Raw genomic sequence first — 26,701 nt, 5'->3', positions numbered from 1 at the left:
GCCTCTAATTAGCAAACTTTTTCTGTAAAGAGCCAGAGAGTACATATAATAGGCTTTCTGGTTCATATGGTCTCTGTTGCAACTACTCAACACTGCCATAGCAGAGGAACACAGCCACAGAAAATATGTAAACAAATAGACATGGCTATGTTTCAATAAAACTTTATTTACAAAACAGGAGACACGCTGCATTTAGCATGTAGACCATAGCTTGTCAACCCCTGGTCTAGAGAAAGGTACTGAGTAAAGATCCCAGACTTAATAAAGTTACTTGTGAACTTGTAGGCTTTGTAGGATAGCGATGCAAACAATTTCTATCCAGTGGAATAGATAAATCCAAAGAGTTACGATCTGTTTTATATCTACCTCAGCAATCTTATCCTAACATTCTTAATAAATTGACACAGGGCATGGTGGCTCACACCTATAATCCCAGAACTCTGAGGGACCAAAGTGGGAGGATCACTTGGGGTCAGGAGTTTGAGACCAATCTGAGCAACACAGTGAGATCCTGTCTGTACAAAAAAATTTTAAAATATAGCCAGTCGTGATGGCATGTGCCTGTAGTCCCAGCTACTCATGAGGCTGAGGCGGGAGGATTGAGTTCGAGGCTGCAATGTGCTACGATGGTGCCAGTGCACTCCAGGCTGGGCAACAGAGCAAGACCCTGTCTCTAAAACATAAAATAAAATAAATTGACTACAAATACCCTAGTTTTTCAGATGTTCTTTGAAGTGACCACAACATTTTTCTGGTTTCCTTATTAATTAAGGAGTTAAATAAAATCTTTTACACATGCTCATTTTATATTTGCCTAAGAGTGATGATTTACCTTTATGAAAATTACACATTAACAATGTCAGTTCTATCCCAAGTTGTTCTACAGATTTAGCAACACAAACCCAATCAAAAAACATTTTGTCTATTCTCTTACTAATTATTCTTTCACATGAATTTTAGAATTGTACTATTAAGTGAATTTTTTTAAACATTAAAATTTTTATTGGAAATGCATTAAACCCATGTTTTAATTTGGAGAAAAGTGACATTTTCATAATATTTAGTCCTACTAAAAAACATGTAACACTCTTGGGGAAAACCCAAGAGAATCAATGGAAAACACAGTGCACAACAGATCTATAAATTTTTTATAAAAAATTATAAAAATCATTTTCTTATTGCAAATGAGAGTTAGGTAACAAGGTACAGTATGGTACAGATATTAGAAGTATAGGCTCTGGAACTCTGGATTTGTCACTTTTAAGTTACTCAACCTCTCTGAGCCTCAGTTTCCTCATTGTAGAATAGTGTTCACTTTCTAGAACTGTTATGAGGATTCAATGAGCAAATGCATGTAAGTGCATATAATAGTGTTTGACAATGTAAGTAATAACTAATAGTACTATTACAAAGTAAATATACAGAATTCAATCATTTTTAAAAGTAAAACAGCACAAGTCAGAAGACATAACATAAGTACCCACAGATGACAGCAATAGGAAAAAAAAAAAGAAACATGCATTCTACATGAACATAATAGGAAATAAACAAATGGAAAGGTATACCATGTTCTCAAGTAGGACAACCACATAATAAAGATGTTATGTACAGTTAATAAGTTAATGTATTAATTTAATCTGATCCCAATAAAAAAAATGACAATAGAACTGAGGGTAGGAGACTAGACAAGTTGATTTAAAGTTCATAGGGTACTAAAAAAAAATAATGAAGGGGAATTGGTCTCCATCAAATTGTAAAACGTATGACAGAGCTACTATGAGCAACTGGTGCATGAACAGAAAAACTGTTCAATGGAAAAGACTAAAAATCTAGAAAGTAACAGCAACTACATACTGAAATTCAGTATATGACTAAAATAGCCTTTCATTCAGGGGAGATAAGATTCATTTTCCAATAAATGGTAGTGGGACCCCTCCCAAAAAAACCATTCAAATGATAGTTACTGTTTATTAAGAAACTATACATGCCAGCTATACTGGAAATTTGTACATGTGATAACTCTATTCCTTAAAGCAATCTTGAAAATTGTGTTATTATTTTGTAGAAAGGTTCAGAGTTTAAGTGACTTGCCGTAGGCTAAATATCTAGGAAGTCAGGGAAGAAAATGTCACATCCAAGTCTGCCTGGATCCAAAAGCTCTTTCCACTTTACCATCCTCTATCCACAAAACAACCAGTTTGTCGATTAAACTCTATCAGTTGAGCAATAAAAACAGTGCAAGATTACAAACTGTACATACTAAGTAGGAATGAAGTCACTGTAATAAAACAGAGGATTTTCTCTCTATGCTTTTAAATTTTAAAATGAAAAGTACATTTAGGATCCCTGTCTGGTTTATACTTTACCACGGTAGCTTCTTGGCATTTTAATTGTTGGATGGCATCCAAGATTAATTCTACCTTATACAAAATTCTTTCCAAGAGAAGAGTTAAACGGAAGCTAGCATGCACTTCAACATAATTTTATACTGAGGAAAATTTTGGTAACTGTTTTCATTTTCTATATACAAGGTCCCAGTGTAGGAAACTGAAAATCTTCATGCCAAAAGAATATAACGCTGGTTATTCTGACTTTCCTCTGCTGGGCAATAAACCTCTTGAGCTTCTATTTTTGAAAATTGAGGTATCCCTTTAATCCAGTTACAGAATTGCTGACAGTGGTAAGACAGCAAAGGAAAATCGGCCCTGGGCCCACACCAGGAAGGTCTCCAAGAAAAGGAATCAAACAAAGCACAAGCACGCAAAAGCATTTTGCAAGAGAATTTTGTGAAATCGGTGTCAGTGTTCACAACCCAACACAAGAAATGCCACCCAACTGAAGGCTGTTTCAGACTAAAAGGGGCCCCTGAAGCCAGATCAACATTATGAAACCCTCAGAGCCAATATTTACAGCATGGTTAAAGTTGTACCTGTAGAAAACAGAACAGCCCTTCTCTAAGTCTGTCCTCTCCAAGGATTCCACACATAAACAGCAATACTCTCTTCTACTTTATTTGGTGTGTATAAAGATACAGTTCAGAAAGCACATGCCTTCCTCTGTCTCACTGCATTTAGACTGGCAGGGCACAAAGACACCCCGCTGCACACACTCCTGAAGTAACACCCTTCTTATAATGATTCTCTACAAACACCCGAGACAATTGAGCCAACAAAAAAAGAGAAAGTCACCTGCTTTTCAAAAAGTCTCCATTTAGCTCAAGTCATTTTCAAAGTTCTTTGATTCTACAGCCAAAAACACACAGAACTAATGTCCCTTTCTCAAACTAAATTTAGTGTTAAAGATTTACTAGCATGCCCTCAGACAATGATAAAGACCCATATTCTGAAAATTCAGCCTCCGTCACTGAAGGCCACATGTTAAATGAATGAAGCCTAATTCTGTCCCACCTAGAAGCAAAACATCTAAGGCCTATTTGGAGTCAACAGCAAGGACTCTGTTGCTGTTTTTCTGACTGAGGCCGAAATACCAGACTCGAATGAAGTCAGATGTCAGTAGGTGCTGACATCCGGAGGGCCTCTGCAGAGGCTCTGGCAATCTGCATCCACGCAGCACGCTTACCTCTGCCCACCACTACTCTGAGAAAGAAGATCTGCTCCATTGAGAGAGACGACTAGAAAGTAGTGTGTACTAGAAAGAGCTTGTCCAGGGAATTAAGATGTATGAGTTCTGGCCCCTAAATATTTGTGTGACTTTGCATTTAGCAAACATTTCGGGAGCCCCTACTGTGTGTCAGAGCCAGTGTTAGACACTGCGAGTCTAAGTGGTGAGGAAGGCACAGTCCTCAGCCTTAAGGAATTCAGGTCTCCTCCTCGGGCCTGTTTTCTCATTCGTAGAGTCTGTAGCTGTAAGGCCACCTACACACAGTTTAAAATTCTATGATTGAACACTATCTTTTTTTTTTTTGCTTGTGTTTTTATTATTAATTTTATAATTATTAATATATAATCTTGTTCTTTCCACCTGGAATATCTCATCCCTGGGATACCTTTTCCCCGTGCTCACTTTTCTGCTTAGGAACTTCTATTTGTTCTTTAAGAACTCGAGTCAGATGTCACCTCCTCTGAGAAGCCTCCCACATCCCATCTCCCCAAACCTCCAACTCTTTGGAATCCCACAAAAATTTGCTCAGATTTCTATTATAGCCCAAGTTATATTACAAAGTGTTCATTTTCATACCTCTTCTTTGTACTAAATTCAGAACTCCTCAAGGGCAAGGACTATGTCTAATTATTCCTTGTGGTTCCAGTGCTTAGCTCAGCTCATTGTAGGTGCTCAGGGAAAGTGAGATTGAATGAATCAATCATTACACCTTGAGGACCCTCTTGTCTTACCAGGTACCATGCTAAGAGATGTAAAGTTAAAAAGATCAGGCCTTTGGCCCCTTAAAGTTCATAAACAAATTGAGGATGTGTTCCTATCTTTCAATTCTACATTATACAAACCCAACACAAACTAGCTTAAAAGGAAAAAAAGAATGTGGGCAGGGGACAGAATTTATTTGTCCTGGGCAGGTTACTTCTATTAATAGTTTCAGAAATAGCTGAATCTAAGATCCAAAGGTTTCCAACAATGTTATCCTCTAGATTAGGTCTCTTTCTATAACCTGCTCTTGGGTGGCTTCATCCTCAGGAATTATTTTTTCCATGTGAAAGGCCCTTACAGCTCCATGTTTACATCCAATTGTACCAAACATAGAGCTTTTTATGCCAATGGTCTTAGCAAAAGTCCTAGGAGTAATTCTCAATGCTTTTAATTGAGTCACCTGCCCTTCACGGAACCCATTATAATAACTTTGAATAGGCCTAGGCCACATGCCTACCTCTGGATTTGGAAGTGGGGTTGACCCCATCCAAATCATATGGATTAAAAGTGAGGGAATGTTGTTCACCAGAGGAAAATCAGGTTGCTGTTACTAAAACGGGGAGAAGATATTAGGCAAGTAAAAACCAACACATGTCCTCCATAGAGGAGATGTCCTATATATACATTGGTAATTATATAGTAAGGTTAGGATTGATGCCTGTCTTAAGTGCTTACAGCCAAAGATTAGGTAGGAGAAATGGATCCTTTCAAGGACAGTTGTCCACAAACACTTTCTAGGAGGAAGCCTATGAACTTGGCCTTCTGGACAGATAGGATTATGGTAGATAAAGATGAGGAGGCTTTTCAGATACATGGAAAGGCATGAACAAAAGGCAGGGAGGTGAGGATCCTTTGGAGGTTTTCCAAGTTTGCTGGGAACTTTTGAGAATTAAGTCTGGAACTTTGGTTAGGGGCTAGATCCATACATAGTCCAATAATGCTAATCCTTTATGCAGATTTCTTCTCTATATGATGTCAAAAAAGAGTAATTTTGGCAGGCACCAGGAGTAGGATTATTTTTCCCATGTTACCCAGGGGGCAAGTGAGGCCTAGTGCAAGAGATGCCTGTTGAGAGTTCACCCTCTTGTGTCCAGGGACGGAACAGCGCAAGAAGCTCAATTTCTGCCCTCTAGTGCAGGACTGTGCCCCTCGCCTCATCCAACCCCCATAAAATCTGGGGTTGGAAATCACCAGGACAGTGGCTGTGGCTCAGCCCCAGGGCCAGCCTGAGGACATCTCAGCAGGATGCTGTGGGAACAACTATATAGGCAGAAAGAAGGTATCTGACTTGCATAATGGCTAAGAGCAGAGACTCTGGAGTCAGGCCTGGTTTTGATTCTCAGTTTCATGAGTTAAGGTGTTACCTTGGGCAGATTATATAACTTCTCTAAGCCTTAGTTTCCTCATCTGCAAACAAGGAAAAGAACAATACCTATCTTACAGGATGGTTCATGAGGTCTGAATGAGGTATTGCATATTAAGAACTCAGTACTCCTGGCCGGGCGCGGTGGCTCACGCTTGTAATCCTAGCACTTTGGGAGGCTGAGGCGGGCGGAACATTTGAGCTCAGGAGTTCGAGACCAGCCTGAGCAAGAGCGAAACCCCGTCTCTACTAAAAATAGAAAAGAAATTATATGGACAACTAAAAATATATAGAAAAAATTAGCCGGGCGTGGTGGCGCATGCCTGTAGTCCCAGCTACTCGGGAGGCTGAGGCAGGAGGATTGCTTGAGCGAAGGAGTTTGAGGTTGCTGTGAGCTAGGCTGATGCCATGGCACTCTAGCCCGGGCAACAGAATGGGACTCTGTCTCCAAAAAAAAAAAAAACTTATTAGCACTCCCTTCCTCTTCCGGTCTGGTCTCAACACTATCTTTTCTTGGGCAGAACACAGTTCTTGGAGTGGCACAATGTCGTGAAAGGAAGACAGCAGTGCTGAGTTAGCACAAATATAGCAACCCTATTGAACTACCTGATGGAGGCGTTTAAAAAACAATTCACAATTTGCCTTTGGAAATGCTTACAGAGATTGGGTAATGGTCCTCACCTACTTGATTATTTAATGTGCTTTTATATATGACACAGGTCTACAGGGGAATCAACCAAATTCCTTTCACACCCATGAGATTTGGAAGTCCAGTCAATAATGATTGACTGAGGTGACACCTGAAATTTCTCCCTCCTCTTTAAACACATATAAATTGGCCGGGTGTGGTGGCTCATGCCTGTAATCCTAGCACTCTAGGAGGCAGACGCGGGAGGATCGCTTGAGCTCAGGAGTTCGAGACCAGCCTGAGCAAGAGTGAAACCTCGTCTCTACTAAAAAAAATAAAAAAATTAGCCAATCAACTAAATATAGAAACAAAAAATTAGCTGGGCGTGGTGGCTTGCGCCTGTAGCCCCAGCTACTCAGGAGGCTGAGGCAGGAGGATCACTTGAGCTCAGGAGTTTGAGGTTGCTGTGAGCTAGGCTGACGCCACGGCACTCACTCTAGCCTGGGTAACAAAGTGAGACTCTGTCTCAAAAAAAATAAAAAAATAAACACATATAAATTATAGATTTCTTTAAAAAAGAGGCTGGGTATAGTGGCACGTGCCCATGGTCCCAGCCTGTGGTCCCAGCTACTAGGGAGGCTGAGGCAGGAGGATCACTTAAGGCCAGGAATTTGAGGCTATATATAGTGTGCTATGATCGCATCTGTGAATACCCACTGTACTCCAACCTGGATGTCATATTGAGACCCCATTTCTATTAAAAAGGAAAAAATGTATTAAATACACAAAGCTCAAATACAAGAAAGGAAATTTCCAAGTGCCAGATACAAAGAAGGAACTCAGAGGCATAGCAGCGAGTGATAGATGAGGTAGAATGCCCCATGAGAGTATTAGATCCTGAGCTGAGAGCACTACACGAAGCTTGCAGCCATGAAAAACTGTTCCACTCAATAAAAAACTCCATCAACTGGCCAGGGGATATGGTGAGGACTCTAGTTATCCTTGGGGCCAGAGGTGAAGAATCATTCCCTCATAAGCAATCAGAATTCCAGGTTTGAGAGGAGAGTATGCAGTGTGGGAACAAGAAATTAATATAACACTGTGTCTTGACCCATGAAATCTGTAGGAAGGTCTCTAAAAAGTTAAACACAAAACTACCCCAGAGAACTGCCTCCACCATCCAGTGCAGAAGGGACTTCCAGGGAAACTAACTACCTTTAAGAATGAGCTAAAGAACAGCTACAAACTTTGAGAAAGGCACCAAACAGAGCAAAAGGCAGAATTCATGATCTAGGAAATCACAGAAAACCAACAATTTCAAAAAGACTTAAAATAAATGTGTTCAAAATAGTTAAAGAGATAATGAGAGGAATAAAAGCCATAGGTAAAACTAGAATTAGCATGGAAAGTAAGAGGCAGATTTGGCGGGAAAATCCCTTCATTGAGGTAGAAAAGTCCATAGTAGAGTGAAATACTTATTTTGCTCTGTCACTAGACACAGATTTAGTGGACTAGAAAATACATCTGAAGAAATAACCAATAATAAGGCCCACAGAAATAAAGAAATGAAATGTATGAAAGAGAACCTCAAAGGCAAGAATAGGTCTAACGAAAGTTCTAGTAGGAAAAATTAGAGAGAATTGTGAGATAGCAACAAAGAGACAGAAGTAAAGAATTTTCTGGAGTTGAATAAACACACAAGTTCAAATTAAAGGACTCCACCAAGTTCTAAGTATAATAAATGAAACTAATGAATACCTAGGAACATATAATAAAATTGCAAACCATCAATAACAAAGAGAAAAATCTTAAAGCCACCAAAAAATAGATAATCTATAAAGGAATGGCAATCAAACTGATGGTAGCTGTCTCATTATAACAACAGATGTCGTAAGACAATGCCAATATCATCTTCAAAGTGGTGAGGGAATAAGTGTCAACCAAGAAGTCTACACCATGAACTTACCAACTAGAAGATGTATCTGAGTAAGATGGAAATTGAATAAGGAAGGAATGGCATGAAAGAAGAAATAATGAACCGAGAAACAGGTCAAATATGTTGGCAAACATAAATATTGAGTGTCAAATAAAAATAATGGCTGATTAAAAACAAGGTGGGCCCAGTACAATAATGTGGAAGACAGGAAAAGGAAATTCAGAATTATAGTATTCAAATATCCTTATCTTCTGGATAGGAGAAATAAAGATAGTTATCTTTAAATTTTTAAGGGCAATCTCTTAAAAAAGATATATATATAGAATATATAAGTTCCAAAATAATAAGGAAAAAAATGAGGAGGAGGGGATTTTTTAAAACAATTGTATAAAGAGAAAAATATGGCAAACAGAAAATGTGAAATAATATGGCTAAAAAAGTTCAACGATATCAGGAATCATAATTAATATAAATGGATTTAAATTGCCTACTAAAAGATACAAACTACAAAACAACGAGATATCACTACACACTCACTAGAACAGCTAAAATCCAAAAAGCTAAAGCTGATAATACCAAGTGCTGACAAGGACTCAGAGCAACAGGAACTCTCATCCATTACTAATGGGAATGCAAAAAGGTACAACCATTTTGGAAGATAGCTGGACAGTTTCTTATAAAGTTAAACATGGACTTACTCAGCAATCTGCTAGGTACTTAACTGATTTGAAAACTTATGTCCACACAAAAATCTGCACACCAATTTTTACAGCACCTTTATTCATAATTGCCCTAAAGCAGAAGCAACAAAGATGTCCTTCAATAGGTGAATTGAGTAAACAAACTGTGGTACATCCGTAAAATGAAATACTGTTCACCAATTAAGAGAAATAATGAATTCAGTATCAGTGAATATTAAATGCATTTTGCTAAATGAAAGAAGACAGAATGAAAAGGATACATATGTTATATGATTCCATTCATATGACATTCTGGAAAAGGTAAAAAGAGGATGAAAAATGGATCAGTGGTTGCCAGAGGTTTGGGGAGAGGGGAGAGTTTGACTAGGAGAAGTACAGGAAATTTTTTAGGGTATGGAACTAATCTATATGATATTATAGTGGTGAACACATGATGCTATGCATTCATCAAAACACACAGAACTTTATGGCACAGGCCATCCCCACCTTCTTTATGTGAATTTTAAAATGATCAAACTTACTGTGACCAATGCAGTAATATCTAAGATTTAACTTCTGAAATGGACAGACAGCTGGGAATTACGCCTCTCTACTCATTCTGTGTTTTCCTTCAGGAGGGAGAAAGTAAAAGTTTTGAGAAATAACAAAGGAGGAAAAGCAAGAGCAAGGGAAGATTAACAAAGTAAATCATACATTTATCCAGAATACACAAAGTGAGGATCCCGAAGACACATCTGTGAACAATATGGTCCTCCTTCTTTAATGAGGCCACAGAGATCTTGGGCACGGGTGGGTACATGAGCAAAGAGCCCACTGCTGCTTAGGGATTATGGGCTGGAGGGCACTGGTATTGATTTTCTTCAGAAATCTATCACCTCAGTATCCTTTGAGGTGGTGGGCATGGATTATATTACATCTCTAATTCATTCTCAGAGTTTTATGTAAAAAATGTGAACTCAATTTCTAGCATCTTAATCCTAAATATACACACGCATGCACATACATGCACACATGAATTTTAATAAATTACTGGTCTGTATCTCTGTTCTTTAAATACACATCTGAAAATCAGACCTGATAACTATTTAAATTTTCTCTCCTGATCAATAAATACTGCTTTTCAGTATAAGACCAATTTGGTAATTGGACAAATAAATGCCTCACATACTTGAAAAACTCAATAATAAAGCAGGAAACTGACACTGCATTTCAGAAACATGTTAGATATAAAAATTGCTGTATGGCTATAAGGAATGATGAAGATACGACATCTCTATGGTTCTCCTGGAGAGAACTGGAACCCATTATATTAAGTGAAGTATCCCAAGAATGGAAAAACAAGCATCACATGTACTCACCAGAAAATTGGTTCCCCTGATCATCACCTAAATACACATCTGGGAACAACACCAATTGGATGTCAGACTGAGGTGGGGGACGGGGGAGGGGATGGGGGTATGCCTACACAATGAGTGCATTGTGCACCGTTTGGGGAGTGGTAACACTTGAAGGTGCTGACTCGGGAAGGGGGGGTGGGGAAGGGAGGGATATATACCTACATGATGGGTGCAATGCGCACGACCTGGGGAACAGACACGTCTGGAGCTCTGGCTTGGGGGGAAAGGCGGAACAGGAGCAACGTATGTAACCTGAAATTCTGTATCCCCCATAACAAGATGAAATAAAAAAAAAAAAAAAAATTGCTGTATGTCCTGTAATCTGAGAAGTAAGGATAGGCATAAAGTCTGTGTGCTATAAAATGGACTAAAACTTACATGTAAAACCTGTCTTACTGTCCATAAGAACTGAAGACATTTTAAAGGCTTAAGAAGTGAATAAGGAAAAAAATGTCAAACACCACATGTAAGATATTAATTATACTGATCTCTTTGAAGATTAACTAAGGTGACGGAATTTTCTAGCATTTGTAAACTCTTCAAAGTCACAATTAAAAAACCCATTAAATCCATTTGATAGCAAAAGTAACTCCAAACAATTTTAGTTCCCTTTTCAGAAATATGATTCTGAGGAAGTTAATGAAAAATGGAATGGAAATTTCCAGAAATTTCACTTTAAAAGAGATTAAGAAGGCATCTCAAATAGGCAAATGACCAAGATCCTAGCGAAAATAGAGGATTATCTATTCGATATGAATGTGGGTCCAGTATTAAAACATCTGATACCTGTACATACCTAAAAACTGCTTCAGAGTGCCACCAATTCAAGTATATAAAACACATCTCATTCATTAGTAAGAAAAAAAAGTGGAAAATGAAGCAAGAAATCTACATTTGCAAGTGCAAATTCATATCTCAAGTATCAACCCTATTCACTTAATGTGAATAGAAGGCACAAAAAATGCATGTAATTGACAGTAACAAGAGAAATTCAAGTAAGATTTGTTTATCTTTTTTTCCAAACATACATCTTTATCCAAAACAGCAAAACTTCATTTTAATACATGTAGTTAACTTCCTTTTCTAAATAGACAAAGAAAAGCATGCATAAGATTTGACAATTTCTAAAAAAGACATTAAGGATATGCTTTAAAAAGTCTTATTTTTTTTTTATATACCATAACATTTTTGAGAGTCAAGTGACAAATTTAGACATTTACATATATGAGGTACATACAACATTTAAGGTCTTTTTAAAAAGCAATATTAATATAATTACCATCTCTATCATATATTTTTAACACCCTTATCTAGATTTATCCACTAGTTTTCTTTCTGAGGTCTGAATATGGGAATCTGGAGAAGGCTTTATGTTTAACTCAAAGTAAAAATTCTGATGTCCTGGGTTAAATTTTCAGCAGAACCTCTGTTCTTGGAGATTTATCCATACAGCCTCTTGCCCCCGATCCAAAAGAGACTCAATAAAATAGACAGCAATTGTACCCAGCAATTTATCAGTGTCTCAATTAAAGAAGTGAGAAGACTTTAATTATGTGTTATTTTCCAAAGCTCCACTAGGTAAATAGAACCTAAAATTTTACTATGCTGAGTCTGGGTAGGGCAGAATTAAGTTTCAACTATACATTATGAAAGTGGATCAAAGGCAGGTTGGGACAACGACATGAAGCAAAGTATAAGAAGCTAGTATTTTAAAAGTGAGCTGGCTTATTATATGTATATAGCATTTTCCAGAAGAGAGCGAGGGAGGGAGAGGGAAAGAGGGAGGGGGGAGAGGAGAAAGTGCTTCCTTCCAGATTTCCAGTCTGAGTTTTTCATTCTCCCTCTTATTCACTTATAATGGTTCTGTGCACAGCTCACTGTAGTCTGTTGAGCCACCATTTGTTCCTGGTTCAGGAATGGTTTCATTCATGGTCATCAGTATTTAAAAGAGCTGTACCACTGTATCACACCTTGTCCCACAGGATGATGGGGAAAGGTACCATGGAACAAAAGTCCTCAACCAAAGGTGATTTTGCCCCCCAGGGGACATGTGGAAATGTCTAGTGACATTTTTGGTTGTCACAAATGAAAGGGGAGGGTGCTACTAAACACACTACAATGCACAGGGCAGCCACCACAACAAAGAATGTCAATAGCACTGAGGTTGAGAAACCCTGCCACAGAAGGACAACTGAGTCCTTAGTAACTAAAATGGGTTCCGTAAAATAAATCCAAGTGTAATGGGTGTTCTAAATAAATCCAAGGGTTATAAAATAAGTACATATACTGTGTAATATCAAAAATGCTACCCCAATAAAATAAGGTATTACTTTTTGTCTATTCGACTGGTATATGCTAAAAACAAACAACAAATAATAAATACCTATTTTCATTGGATACGGAATCGCCAAATTGCATCACAAGATGGGACTTCATATCATCAAATATTGTATAGGGATTCTAGGAAATGACAGAAGCCTGATAGTGTAAACACAATGTGATGTTTTGTTGTATTTTTAAAGTATGTTCAGAATTATCATTAGTCATAGTCTCAGACAGTAAGAGCAGGATAGGTGGGAAGGGATGGAAAGCACGTCTTCCAAGATGAAAAATAAACTCGGAAAAGTGCTAGATTAATCTGTCTAGGAGGATCCTATATCTTCTTTCACTTTATGAACTTCAAATTTCCCCTTTTCAGTGATAAAAGAGTCCTTTGTCTTAGACAGTGTGAGAGTGTTCCTTTCCTGATTCATCAAGTTTCCGATGGGGTTTGAGGGAGAGGATGTAATTCAAAACAAAACAGGTGCAAGGAATAACAACCTGATAGGCAAGAACTCTGCTCTTAAAAATCTGAGCTAATCTCAGGTCTCACAATCAATCTTTAATATGATCTACAGGAAGGTAGAGAACACAGCAACCGACCAGAGGAACCTCTTTGTGAAGCATGATAATATATAAAGTCAAAATTACTGAAAATTAACCTATTTCCCTAGTAAGCATACACTCACATATCAACAGAATCCTCACATATTTTAAAATATTATTTCAATGTACACATTACTTTTTCCAAAACACAGCTTTTTTTAAGCTCAGAGTCTTTTACTCACCATCTACATCAGTGATCTGCACACTTTTGGTTCGTAAACCCTTCCCTGTCAGCAGTGGTGGTGAGGATGTTGGTGGCAGTGGCAGCAGCAAGTAGTAATTAATAATATTAATAGCTGCCAACATTTACTAAGCTATATGCCAGGGACCTTGCTAAGCACTTCCCACATATCAACTCATTTAACTTCCATAACCACCCCATGAGGTCATTTTATTTTCCCATTTACAGAGGAAGAAGTAGAGGCACAGAAGTTAAGTAACTCGCCCAAAACAACACAGCCAGCAAGCAGCAGTGCTAGATCTAGATGGAGACAAGCTGGCTCCGGAGCCTGCTTTTACTTCTATGTGAAGTGGCCTCTTTGAGCACATTCTCCCAGCTTTTATGTACTGATTAATTTAGAAATTACATGCTACTCTATTAATATACTATGTACATTATATATCATATGTAAAATGGCCGTTAAAAGGATGAGAAAAGAAATACCATGCTAACATATTCTTCCACACGTTACTGTCTTTTGCACCCCACCCTGAAGGAAGGCCAGAGGCTCAGCATTTGTGGTCCCTCATGTGCTGACCTACACCCACCCTGCCAATCACACATCCTGTCTCTCCCTGACACAATCCTGGATCCGACACACTGGTTTACTCACTGTCTCTGCATACACTTTCTGATGCCCTCTCCTATATGCCTGGGCTCACACCAACTCCCTTGTCTCAACAACAGAAAACTAGATTAAAGGTTTATCTCAAGTCCCAACGTTCCTCTGAAGCCTTCTCTAATCACCCCAACCCCTCCTGGTCTTGCCTCTCAGATGTGTGATCTCAGCCATTTGCTTGGCACACGTCACATGCAGCCATGTATTTCTGTGTAACTGTCTGTAGCGTTGATAGTTTATTTTTCCACAACAGCTCATAAGCCTCCTGAGGGCAGACAATATGTTATAAATTAACTTTTCTTTGTATCCTCCAAGGCACCTGGCATAGTATGATTTACTTAATAACCTCTTAATAAATATTTGCTAAACAAAAGAATAAACCTTCTCCACATGTACTCTACACCTCTAAGGCCCAGGTCCAGAGAGTTAAGGTAAAGGCCATCTTGAAAAGCAGAAGAGGTGACGTGATGCATACTTTGCTCCTTGCCTAAGCTCATTGGAACCACAGCAGACTGACCAGACTCACTGTGATTCTAGAGGAAAAGGACAGTAATACTCGAGTCCCCAGTAATTCTAGCACAAGTAGCACTGAGACCTCACTTTAGAGAGCTCTTAAGTTCCTAAAGTAATGGCATCCTTCCTGGCCTTGTTTATCCACTATTGCCCACTCTGTTGGCACTTCTCTATGGGCAAAGATAGTCTCAAAAATACACGTGGCATACCTGCTTGTAGATGTCTGTGGCCAGCACAATTTCAAAAGAAAAAAAGTCTCCCCTTTACTAAAAAAATTAAAAGATTTCCCATGTCTTTTGATGGACTTTGCTCAAACATTATCTTTTCAACGATGACTATTCTGACATTTCAGTTAATACTGCCACCTGCCCTCCTCTCCTACCCATTCCTGATTCCCCTTACCCTACTCTACTTGTTTTTTTTTTTTTTGTCCACAGCAATTACCTTCTAACTATATAATTTACCTGTTATATTTACTATAATAGGTTCTAGTAAGTTTTATTGTACTATCCTTTATTATAGTCTGTCTTCTCACTGCTGGAATGTAAATGCACTGAGAGCAGCATCTCCAAGAGCAAGAATCTGTGTCTTTTGTTCTCTGATGTGTTCCAAGTTCCCAGAACAGTGCTTGGCACATAGTAAGTGCTCAATCAAAGGCTGTGGAATGAATGAATAAATAGACAATGTTGACTTCCATTTTACCCACCATGAAGGCTCCAGAGAGAGTCACTCTCCCCTGAGAATATTCTGTTCCTCATCCAGAGAAGCAGTTTAGTATAGTAGTTAGCTGCACAAGCTCAAATGCTTCTAACAATCCTAGGTTTGAATCCCAGCTCTGCCTTTTACTATTTGTCCTAGCATAACTTTAGTGAAATCTCATAACCCCTCTCATTCTCAGTTTTCTCATGAGTAGCATGGGAATAACACCCATTCTCCAGGGGTACTCAATAAATGGTATACCATATACACTCCAGTACATACATACATATATGTACATATATACATACACACATACTTGATAACCGAAAAAAATATATACATGTATTCGCCTCTTTTCACCATTACTTCCCCCTACGCTAATCCTAAACAGTAATAAAAACCTAGGGACACATAAACTAACAAAATCTTTAAGTTCCACATGCCCCTGGCTGATACTATGAGCTCAGAGCATTATAAAACAGCAGTAGTACATTGCCTGGGGAACAATGACAGTGCACTCCAGTCAACGCTGCGGAACCTGGCATCTAAAAGCTGTCTCCAAGACCCAGAGAAAGCTCCCTAAGTAATACATATCAAATGAAAGCTTTTGGATGTTTATAAGGAAGGGATTAATTCATCTTCAAAAGTAGCATTTTAATTAAAAATGACTTTTCTGGGCTTATATCCAGAAAGGAATATATTGCCAAAAGGTAAGATTTAACAAGGTTTAGTTCTTTCTTTAATTTTTTTTTTTAAGAGCCCAGTGCTTCCCAATCCTTTTCACGTCAAGGCACACATAGAAAATAATCTTTCTTTGGCACTCTGGGATAAAATAGATGCTGCTGCTCCCAGCTGCAGGTGACTGCCTGGAGTCTCCAGCCGCCCTAGGCCACACTCCATTCCCTGAGAGCTAAAGGAATCAATAAATACCTTGGCACATCTATAGTCACGCCATTAGAGAAACTCTGCTTAACCCTTCTTGGACTGGGGACCTCCTAGCAACTTGGATCTTGCTACTTTTCACACTAAAAGAAGTCCTCAAAAAGAGTGAATCAAACCACTAGTGACAAATGTCAGCATTTTCTTTAAATTATGACTCACTCCAGAAAAAAAAAGCATACTGACCAGCAATCCATTTATAACTTACAACATCAGCATAGTTTCTTGTTCTTGATTTTGATTTTCCATTCTGAAATTGTATTTTCTGAATACAATAAACAGCATGGAGATAGGCCAACATCTTAGGTTGTGACATGGACTCTATCAAGTAATGTTCCCTTTCTGGTCAGCTTGAGCATTTTACTTTACGTTTCACAACTGTATTACTTTTAGGAAATATGAAAAAGAAATGAAAATTCTCAAAGCATAAGGCATTATCTTATACGGTTACATTTTTAAAAGATGGAAATAATTTTTCTTTTAAATTATACTTAATCACAAGTTTTGAAGCATGGAGTAAAAAATATATATCTTCTATAAATGTCTATTCATTTCCTTATTTTTCTAAGAAACACCAATAGATTTACACTTAAGACTATCTCTATCTCTGATTTTCCATTTGCTTCCGGTACTTCTGTCTGATGCAGAGAGTGAAGAATGGTTGGTCCAACATTTGCTTCTTGCACAGAGATTCCTTTATACAACTAGCTAGCCAAAGTGGCCTACCTTTACTTCTCTGGTTTTCTGCTTTTCTTTCCACAAAGGTAATACCAAGATCTGCCTCCATTTTAGTCCTCATGCTGTCCCTCTTAGCCTAGCACTACTGTTCCCACCCACACAAAGATCCTGACTCTACAGCAAACACAGAGCACATGGGGGTGTCCCAGACTAAAGCGGAAATGGTGTCCATTTCAAAGTCTCCTTTCAGGCCTGATGCCCTGCATGGCTGCGTTCTCTTTTGCCTCCTCTTCATATCTGTTACTCACATGCTCCCTGGTCCCTTAGGGCTCACTTGGCTTCTAATCCACTGCTCCCCACACTGGCAGGTAAGAGCCTTAAAGGCAAACTCCTTGTGTTAGTGCCTAGAACAGGAAAAGCAAGCCACAGTGTCTGCTGAGTTAAATTCAGTCATGACCACTTTCTCATGGTCCCATCAGCTCCCAGACCCAGGATCCATAATTCCTATGGCTGCCCAAGTTTGAGAGTTTTATCAAACCCTTAAGGATGACAGAAGGTACAGTAACTGTGGACTTGGCTATAGCCTAGGTCCCAACAGGGGGGATTCTTTGTTTCCAGGCCAGGAGCATTAAATAGAAGACTATAGAGAAATGATGACAGAGAAGTGGGTGGAAGGTGAGGGCACAGTAAATCTTTTACCAGGTGTAGCTTCTCTGGGTTTCACTGACTTCCTCTGTCCACCTCTGTAATATAGATGGATTTACTTTGTTTCCAATGTTACAGTATATCAAATTAAATCTAAGAAGAGCAATTGAATGATAAATTTATCTTTAGATGGATTCTTGGTTTGGTTTCCCTAGCCATAAAAAGTTGTTATTCACATCAACCATCAGAGAGGCAGCACATTCTAAAGAGAAAAGGAACACAGGCTTTGGTGTTTAATATCTTATCTCTACCACTGACTACCTCTGTGACTTTAAGCAAGTAACTCTCTCAGGCTTACCTTAATTTCCCCATTAGAAAGAGACAGACACAGAGACACACAGAAAGAATATGACACCTATCTTGCTAGCTTGTAGTGCTAGCTAATAGTATTAATGAGATCACGTATGCAATTCACGTGGAACGCAGGAGGTGCTCAAAATGTTAATTTTACTTCTCTTATGGAAAACTTTCCAAATGCGTGGGCCTAGGCCGTCTGAAGTCCATCCCTGGCTCATATTTCATGTCAACAAAGTATGCAACACTGCTGCTCAGCTCTACAGCCAGAAAAGTGGGATCTTTTTGACTACGAATTCTCAAAGCACAGAAATCAAGGCTCCAAGTTGGAAGTGTGGGGGAAATAAAAGAATTAAACAGAGTGTTTGACAGATTATGCTGGTAAAAACTGAGAAAATTTAATACCAGCATTAGATGAAAAGCGTAGATTACATTTATACCACCAAAGGGATGTGTGGAACTGGGTGATTATTTGGATTAATTAAAGAAAAAAGGAATATCTTTGCTTAGAATATTCAGTTAAATGCAAAAGTGGGTTTTCTGCTTTAACACAAGCTAGATTACCTCAACTGTCTATCTCACTTTATCAGTATAAAAGAGTTCAATTAAAGAAACAGCAGGGATCACCTTTTGTTTGTTTATACCATCAAAAAAAAAAAAAACAAAACCCCAAAATAGACAGGAAATGAAAAAATTCAAAATTTAAACTCTTACTTCAAATGGTATACATTTCCTTTTGAAACACCAAAATGTAAGTACCTAAGAATCAGAATCAATCTTTCCCCCTGATTGTTGGCCAAATTCCTCCTCTATACAAGAGAACTTTCTGAACTCCAATATGATTTCTCAGGAGTGATAAGTAACCTAGTAATAATGTTAAGTCCTTAACATGAAGAATTTTGGCAACAAAAACAGAAGGTTAATTCTACTTAAAAGACAGGGCAGCCCTGCCAGTGTTGTTCCCAAATGAGGTAATGTCCATGGCCCTTATCTAGCCTTTATTAAGATTTAATGTCATTTACCCCTGGCTTTTATGAACATGCTGCATAATCTCACCTTTTCTAATGTGCATTACTTCCAACCATTTCAATGCTGTACATATGAAACTCTGGTTTTTAAAATCATTAAGAAATGAATCCCATATGTTCTTTCTTTTTTTGCATGTCCTATAATTTGAGTCTTTCTTCCACATTCCCAGAAAATTCAGAATCAGCATATTTCTTTTTTTCAAGGTATACTCTAGAAATAGTCTAAGGTTTGATATATTTATGCAAACATTTTCAAAGAAGTCAAAATGTATAATTCAAGAAAATGTTCTGTGAAAGAACTTGTTTTCTGATTACAAAATGATTTCCTGCTTTTGAAAAAAATAACAATTTTATATTTACTTAGCTGGCTCTGAAGGTCCCAAGGAGATTATCATTCCTTTCAATTCCTAACATCTCTTTTCCAGGTGCAGGCCTTTTACTGATTTCAAAGGTAGCTTTATGTGGAGAAGGAATCTATAAGCTGTAGAAAGGAAAGAGAAAAAGAGCACCCCCACAACTTAACCCCTTAAGCTTTCCCCATAAAGAACCACAGGGTGAAACAGAACTATGACAACATAGATGTGACACCCGAATTGACATGACATAAAGACTTTTCACGTGCCTTTGACTTCCTTTGTTCAACCAGGGTAAACTACCTTGATTAAGGCAGGACTCTGTCTGATAAACAAGAATACAATATCCAACACCCACACTGCTGGCTTTTGTTCAAGATGTCTGTCACCTCACCGACACTTAGGAGGAACAAGAACAACAGTCACAAAAACCCCAGAATTATAGAATTTTTACCTCTCCATCCATAGGATTTCACATTTTAGCTAGCAGAAAATGTAAACTTGAGAATATTAAAAGCAGCTCAGAGACAGAGCAAAAGACCATGTTTTGTTGCTGGGCAGACTAGTGAAACCCAGTTGGACCTGCCAGTGGTGTGTGTGGGAAACTAGGCTGGGAGGCCCATTTGTACAACTGGTACAAGAGCCTAATAAGCAACTCCAACCACACTACTCGGACACATTTCAGCCAACAGTGGATCTTCAATAAAGAAAATCTGATGGCTGATCCCCTTGACAATCTGGCCCTTCCTTCTAACTTAGCTGCAGTTTACACTGTGAAAAGCCTGTTCTGCATGACTCATTAATGCCGGCCCCATTCCTTCAAAGCAGCAGCAGAGTCTGACACAATTAAGAGATCTAAGGTGAATGAGAGAGCAAATGATGATCTTTGGGCCTCAATGGCCCATCTGTAAAACCAAGATAACACCTCTGCCCCTCTCTTCGTCACAGGGATGTAGTGAGGACCCAAAGAGAAAGAATGCTTAAGGGTTATATTAAAGGAACCACCAAAGACCCATGATGTATGTGCAACACAGACCAAACGATCTCAAAGTGCAGTTTGGGACCCTTGGGGGTCTGTGCAATCTTCTCAGGAGGTACACAAGATCAAATTATTTTCAAAGTAATGCTAAGAAGTTAGTTTCCTCTTTCATTCTCATTTTCTCATGAATGTACAATGTAGTTTGCCAGAGGCAACAAGGCACGTGATGATGTCATCATTGTGATGACTAATGCAATATGTGTCTGTGAGCTCTTTGTGTTTCAATATTTTCTCAGTTTTATTTTCTAATTAAGTATCGATAGGCAAAAGCTCTTTGAGACCCTCCATAACTTTTAAGAGCATAAACAGGTTCTGAGACTAGTTTGCAAACTGCCAGCCTAGAACCTGAGTCCCACCCAAACCTGCAGTTCCCAAACAGGCTGCCTTCTTGCTCACCAGGAGCCCTTCTCAATGCTGCTCACTCTGCATGGCAGACTCCCTCCCTCCCTTCACTCTGCTAACTTCTTTCAGTCTCTGCTTAGATGTCACTTTCTCTGGGATGATTTCTGTGATTTTCCTCGGACAAGTCAGGTGGTCCTGCTATGTATTCACCCAGCACTCAGCACACTATACTGTGACTGCCTATTTTCTGACCTTTTTTTGTCCTTGGCTCCTTCAAGGCAAGGACCGACTTAATCACTGTTCTGACTATGACAGCAGTATGTAGCAGGCATTTAATAAATACTTGTTGAATATATAAAACAACCAAGGGGGTGGAGGGACAAGGAAGGAAGGAAGGAAAGACGATGGGATAGGTCTATCTTGCATTCTCACCTGGAGGGAATTAGTTACTAAAAACATTAGTTTTCATTTTAGTACAAGCTCATTAAAATTATGATAATAATATCTATCTATCTTGTTAGGTACTAGGTACTATTCTAAATACTTCATACATATTAATTCATTTAGTCTTCACAAAATCCTTGTGAGGTATATGCTACTATTATCCTCATTTCAAAAATGAAGACACAGATAAACAGGTAGTAAGGAGTGAATCTAACATTCATACCCAGGCAGTCTGGCTTCAGAGTCCCACGCCATTAACTACTCTACACACTGCCAAGTCAGCAGTGTAGACCTCAGGCTTAATACCTATTGGGATCTCAAAGCCATCTCTCAACTCTGCTCATAAACCAGGAACATGACCTGACATTTAAATCCCAGCCCTGTGTGAGTGACTACAGCAGCCACGTGAACAGAAGATCTCACCAATACCACCTTTCCCCAAGTTGGGCTTTAAGTAGGGCAGTTTCAGTAAGAAGTCTATTTCTCACTTACTTGTTATACTCGAGTCTTTTCTAGAGAAATGTTAGGTTAAAAACAACAAACGTATAAATATATTCAAAATAAAAAGCTTTTTCAGTAGCATAGAGAAAATAGGGCAGAAAGGTTTGATTTTCAGGTACTATGGTGTTGTGCTACAGGGAAAATTCTCCCTGATGTATGTAACTCGCCTGTGCCTCTTGGGCTAATGTCTCTCTCAAGGAATCCTCACAGTTTCACCCTGAACAGGGAGTACCCAGAATGTTCTGCAGGCATACTTGATGGGAAAGACAAAACTTTAGCTGGCTCACAGAGGTAAGGCCAAATGGAAAAGTACGTTGTAGAAAGCATAGGATTAAATGTGAAAGATAATCTGACAGAAGCACAGTTAACGCTATATTCATGCTTGGGACGAAGAAAGGATACCTAGGAGACACTTGATCATTCAGCAGCAGAGAATCGTTCTACAGATAAATTTAAAAGCCTGTGTATCAAATCTTCACCTAAGTAATAGGACATGAAAAACCAAAGTTCATCTTATGGTGTCTGACAGAAGTCATACAAAGTAAATTTACTTACCTGGAGAAGTGTCCCATGAATATGGTTTTGCCGGAAACACTGGTCAGTGCAGTTGGGAAGTGTGGCCAACAGACTTCGGATGGTTTTAGGAATATGGTCTACCATAACAAATGGAACCAAGGCACGAGCTGCCATTTCACGGGAGCGGTAGACAGGTGAGCGACCACATCTGGGAAAAAAATTAAAATACAAGACTATCAATACTCATCTCCACAACTGTGTGATGTTCTATCTAGCTTGGGCTGGAAAATCCAAGGGCGGGAGAACAGGAGCTGCTCCTTATTCCAAATGATGTTTTTTACATTAATACTTCCCTTATTCTAAATGACTTTTGTATTTGCATTAGTTCTATAGGTGACTTTGCTTTGGTTAAAACATCACTAGGGCCAGGCATGGTGGCTCATGCCTATAATCCCAGCACTTTGTGAGACTGAGGCAGGAGGATCACTTGAGCCCAGGAGTTTGAGACCAACCTGGGCAACATAATGAGACCCCATCCCTACAAAAGAAAATTTTTAAAAATTAGCCAGGTATGGTAGCATGCACCTGTAGTCCCAGCTACTCAGGAGACTGAGGCTTGAGGATCTCTTGAGCCCAGGAGTTTGAGGCTACAGTGAGCTATGATCACACCACTGAACTCCAGCCTGGACGACAGAGTGAGACTCCGTCTCTAAAAAAATAAAATAAAAATAAAAACATCATTAGCATCTATAATTCTTTATTATAAGGATTAAATGTAGATAGGCTTTGGGAATAAGACAATAAACAGGTAGCAGCAAAAAATGATTTACTTCTCAACAATCAATCAACTGTTTATTGGGCACTTACAATGAGCAAAAGCACCGTAATAAGTGCCATGAAAAATAAGACAGTCACCGTCGTCTTTGAGGAGCCCATACTCTGGTTGGCTAGAAGAGAAGTGCATTTGAAAAGATGATCAAAAGTACAAGACAGTATAAGGAAAATGATAAGCAAGTGACCTTGACATGATTACAAGAAGTCAAAGGAGGAAGGACGGAACTCAGGAAAGCAAGCATAATTCAAGTAGGACAAGAAAAACCAGGAAAATGTTTTAGCCAGAGACGGTGTTTGTATAAAGCAATGGTAGAAATACTCAAGGTATGGGTTAGATGTGTCTGGTTGAAGTAAAGGTTCATGAATAATAGTGGAAGTTAATGCTGAGAAGTTGGCCAGGCCACAATGGGGAATGCTACAAATGGCAGACTATATTCTCTGAACTTAAAAGAACAAGAAATGAACATTCAAGTCACCAAATCCTTACCTCTGGGCTGACTCACACCCAAAGAGCTAGAATAAAAGCCAGTTCTTAAATAAGTGAAAGTCCTGAACAAGTGGTATTTTGAGATTCTACAAAGGTCATTATAAAAGCAGGTCATCTAAGGGCCTCTTGATTTTGTAAACACTCAGAATCTGAGAGGCAGCAACCATTTTGTTGAAACTGTGCACTTGAAAGCCTTCACAGATATAGGGTTGATTGTTTGAGAGCAAAGTATAATATGGTAAGTCCTAGCTTAAATAAGTTCTTGACTGGAACTCTCAAGACTTCATGATCTTTCATCCAATTAAAAAAGTAACTCAGCTTACAGAAATATCTTAGATGCCAAGATAAGGAGAGGGAAGATCAGAAGATGGTAGACTTTGCAGGGGAAAGACATGGCCTCTTGACTTTTTTCAAAATTAATCAGTGTTCCAAGAAGGAATTCCTGGTAAGATATAGGCCATTAAGGTTATGTAGGTAGAAAGACAGAGCCCTATAACTGAAATGTTTCTGAAATGTTTCCAACTCCCAAGAGGTATCACCAAGATTTATCTTAATACGACAATAAAAATACTGATACAATTTCTGTACAAATAGAATAACATTAGCAGACTTTCCTCATGGGGATGGTGGGAAGGAGGAGGTACGGAGAGAAGAAAGGGGGATACAGTAAGTGAAAACATTGCATCATTTCTTTCCCCTAAGAAGATTTCAGGATGGGAAACCTTTACATCATCTACAGGAAGGCAGTGAGGGCTAAGGTTACAGTAGGTAGCTAGAAAGTTCCCACTCATCTTTGACTAGGTTATGACAACTCACCCATTTTTCTCATTTATTCTTTTTAAATGATTAAATGTTCAATCTGTAATTGGCAAATGCAGTAAAATGTTTGCTTTGGTCTATCAGGGATTGTGGTGGGATGGCTGGGAGAAAAACTCCATTTCACAAAGAAAAAATGCTCTGAAAATGTTTTGAGATTTAATTAGCAAATGACCTCACTCAGGACAGCACAGTCATTTGTTGGAAGCTTCCCCGCTGTCTATCCCCCACCACTCCAACACACACTTTGTGTGATGGTGTGTTTTATGTTACCAAAAGGGCTCTTGTATATAAATGTTTCTTTTCAAATACAAATAACTCTGACATGGTTACAGATGTTTAGTTTCCAATTAGCAGTAACTGTACACTCAAGAATGCCCCTCCTTTTGCTCCTGACTTTTTGTAAATGATGATTTCCCAAAGGAATCTGGCATCTATACAGAAGAAAGAATGGAAAGTGGGAAAAGTGCCAGAATTTTCTGCTTTTGGATACCCTGTGTTAGGGTACTTTCCAAATGCACACAACCAGGTTAAAAAGCAAAACAAAACCTCTCCTCAAAAGAGTAATACAATGACCAAAAAAAGAGAAGCCAATTTTTAAAGTAATATTTAATTAAGTAACATTCATTATAAAGCAATGATTAAAGGCCGGGCGTGGTGGCTCACGCCTGTAATCCTAGCACTCTGGGAGGCCGAGGCAGGCGGATTGTTTGAGCTCAGGAGTTCAAGACCAGCCTGAGCAAGAGCGAGACCCCGTCTCTACTAAAAATAGAAAGAAATGATCTGGACAGCTAAAAATATATATAGAAGAAAATTAGCCGGGCATGGTAGCGCATGCCTGTAGTCCTGGCTACTCGGGAGACTGAGGCAGGAGGATTGCTTAAGCCCAGGAGTTTGAGGTTGCTGTAAGCTAGGCTGACGCCACGGCACTCTAGCTAGGGCAACAGAGTGAGACTCTGTCTCCAAAAAAAAAAAAAAAGAAAAGAAAAGCAATGATTAAATATAGTTTCAAACTTCTTTCTAGTACAAATTATTTAAATGGAAGAACAGATTATAGTCAATTATACACACACACACACACAGAGCAAGAAAAACAAAACATTTCCAGGTTACTATTTTGTTAGCTATTGAGGGCAGACAGGAGGTTTGATGAAAAAAGTTAGAATCTAGTGGATATAAGGATAGGAAATTAGACCCGGGTTTTCATTCTGCTTTGGACACTGAGTTTTGTGACTTGGATAAGTCATAATAACCTCTCTCAGTCTCAGTCAAGAGTGGTGGCAATAATTTATACCCAGTGCTCTGATTGATGTCTTTGGAGAATGCTCCATAAAAGATCTTTAGAAATACAAAGTTTTTGTATTACTAGTACACTGTGCCTGTGTCTAATACAGTACTAGCATTTTTTAGGAGCTGCAGGCCTCTAAGTGGCCCCTAAGAGAGTTAAGATCATAGGATGAACTCTGTGTTGTTTTAAAAAGGTAAGACAACAAACTGATGACATGAAGGCAAAGAGGTTTGTTGTGGTTGTTGTTGTTCTGACCTCCATTAAGAATAAGGAGGAAGAGTCAAGCCCTTCTGAGAGAAGTGGAATAGCCTCTGTCTCTGTAAGTCTCAATTTCTTCCGTAAAATGAAGCAAATGAATTTACAGTGTCGAGGGTCATTTTGACTTTTAACATTCCTTGAAAATCATTTCGTCAATGGCCCTGTGTTCTAGGCCTGAATATTAGGTCCTACACAGAATGTGCAAAACATGCAGATACCACTGCCTTTAAACCTCTGGCCCTCCCACCCCAATAAACTCTCTCTTTGTTCTTTTTAATCACATATTTATTGACTGCCTGTGTTCTCAGAACTGTGTGACATGAGAAATGACACACTTGTAATAGTAATACTTGCATCTTGCAATTGTACAGCCCTTAGCAGTTTATAAAGTGCCTGGACAAGAGGGCAAGAGGACAAGAGGGCATTATAAATCTAAATTAACAGATGAAAAATAAAATGAAGCTCAGAAAAACTAAGTGGACCCTCCAGGATACACAAGCAGCAGGCCAGACTGAGATACATAACTCCGAGACAGAGCTCGTTGGCTACCCCAACCTGTGGTTCACACCTGGAAACCAGGGGAGCATAAAAATATCTCCCAGCTAATAAAAACACAAACTTTAATTTACAAGTATGTGGAAAATCTCTAAATGAGTGAGTTTTCGCTGTTAGATTTTTTTTTTTTCTTTTTAACATTTTCAGGATCATGAAAACATTTCAGAATCTAATGTAAACTATGAACTCTCTCACAGGAGGAATAGATTTATGAACATATACACACAATTTCCTATACAA

At 38.7% G+C, this 26,701-nt stretch overlaps 1 protein-coding gene across 1 annotated transcript in view; it reads right to left on the bottom strand.

Moving 5' to 3' along the window:
- Positions 1-26,701, bottom strand: part of THADA (THADA armadillo repeat containing) — a 307,357-nt gene that overhangs the window by 119,815 nt on the left and 160,841 nt on the right. Inside the window, exon 30 of the mRNA XM_069494327.1 lies at positions 22,263-22,431. Coding sequence (XP_069350428.1) covers positions 22,263-22,431 — 169 coding nt within the window. The remainder of the gene's footprint in view (positions 1-22,262; positions 22,432-26,701) is intronic.

Source organism: Eulemur rufifrons, chromosome 19 (assembly GCF_041146395.1).
Source record: "Eulemur rufifrons isolate Redbay chromosome 19, OSU_ERuf_1, whole genome shotgun sequence".
NCBI classification, from domain to species: Eukaryota; Metazoa; Chordata; class Mammalia; order Primates; family Lemuridae; genus Eulemur; species Eulemur rufifrons.
This window is presented reverse-complemented; position numbering and strand designations above follow the sequence as displayed.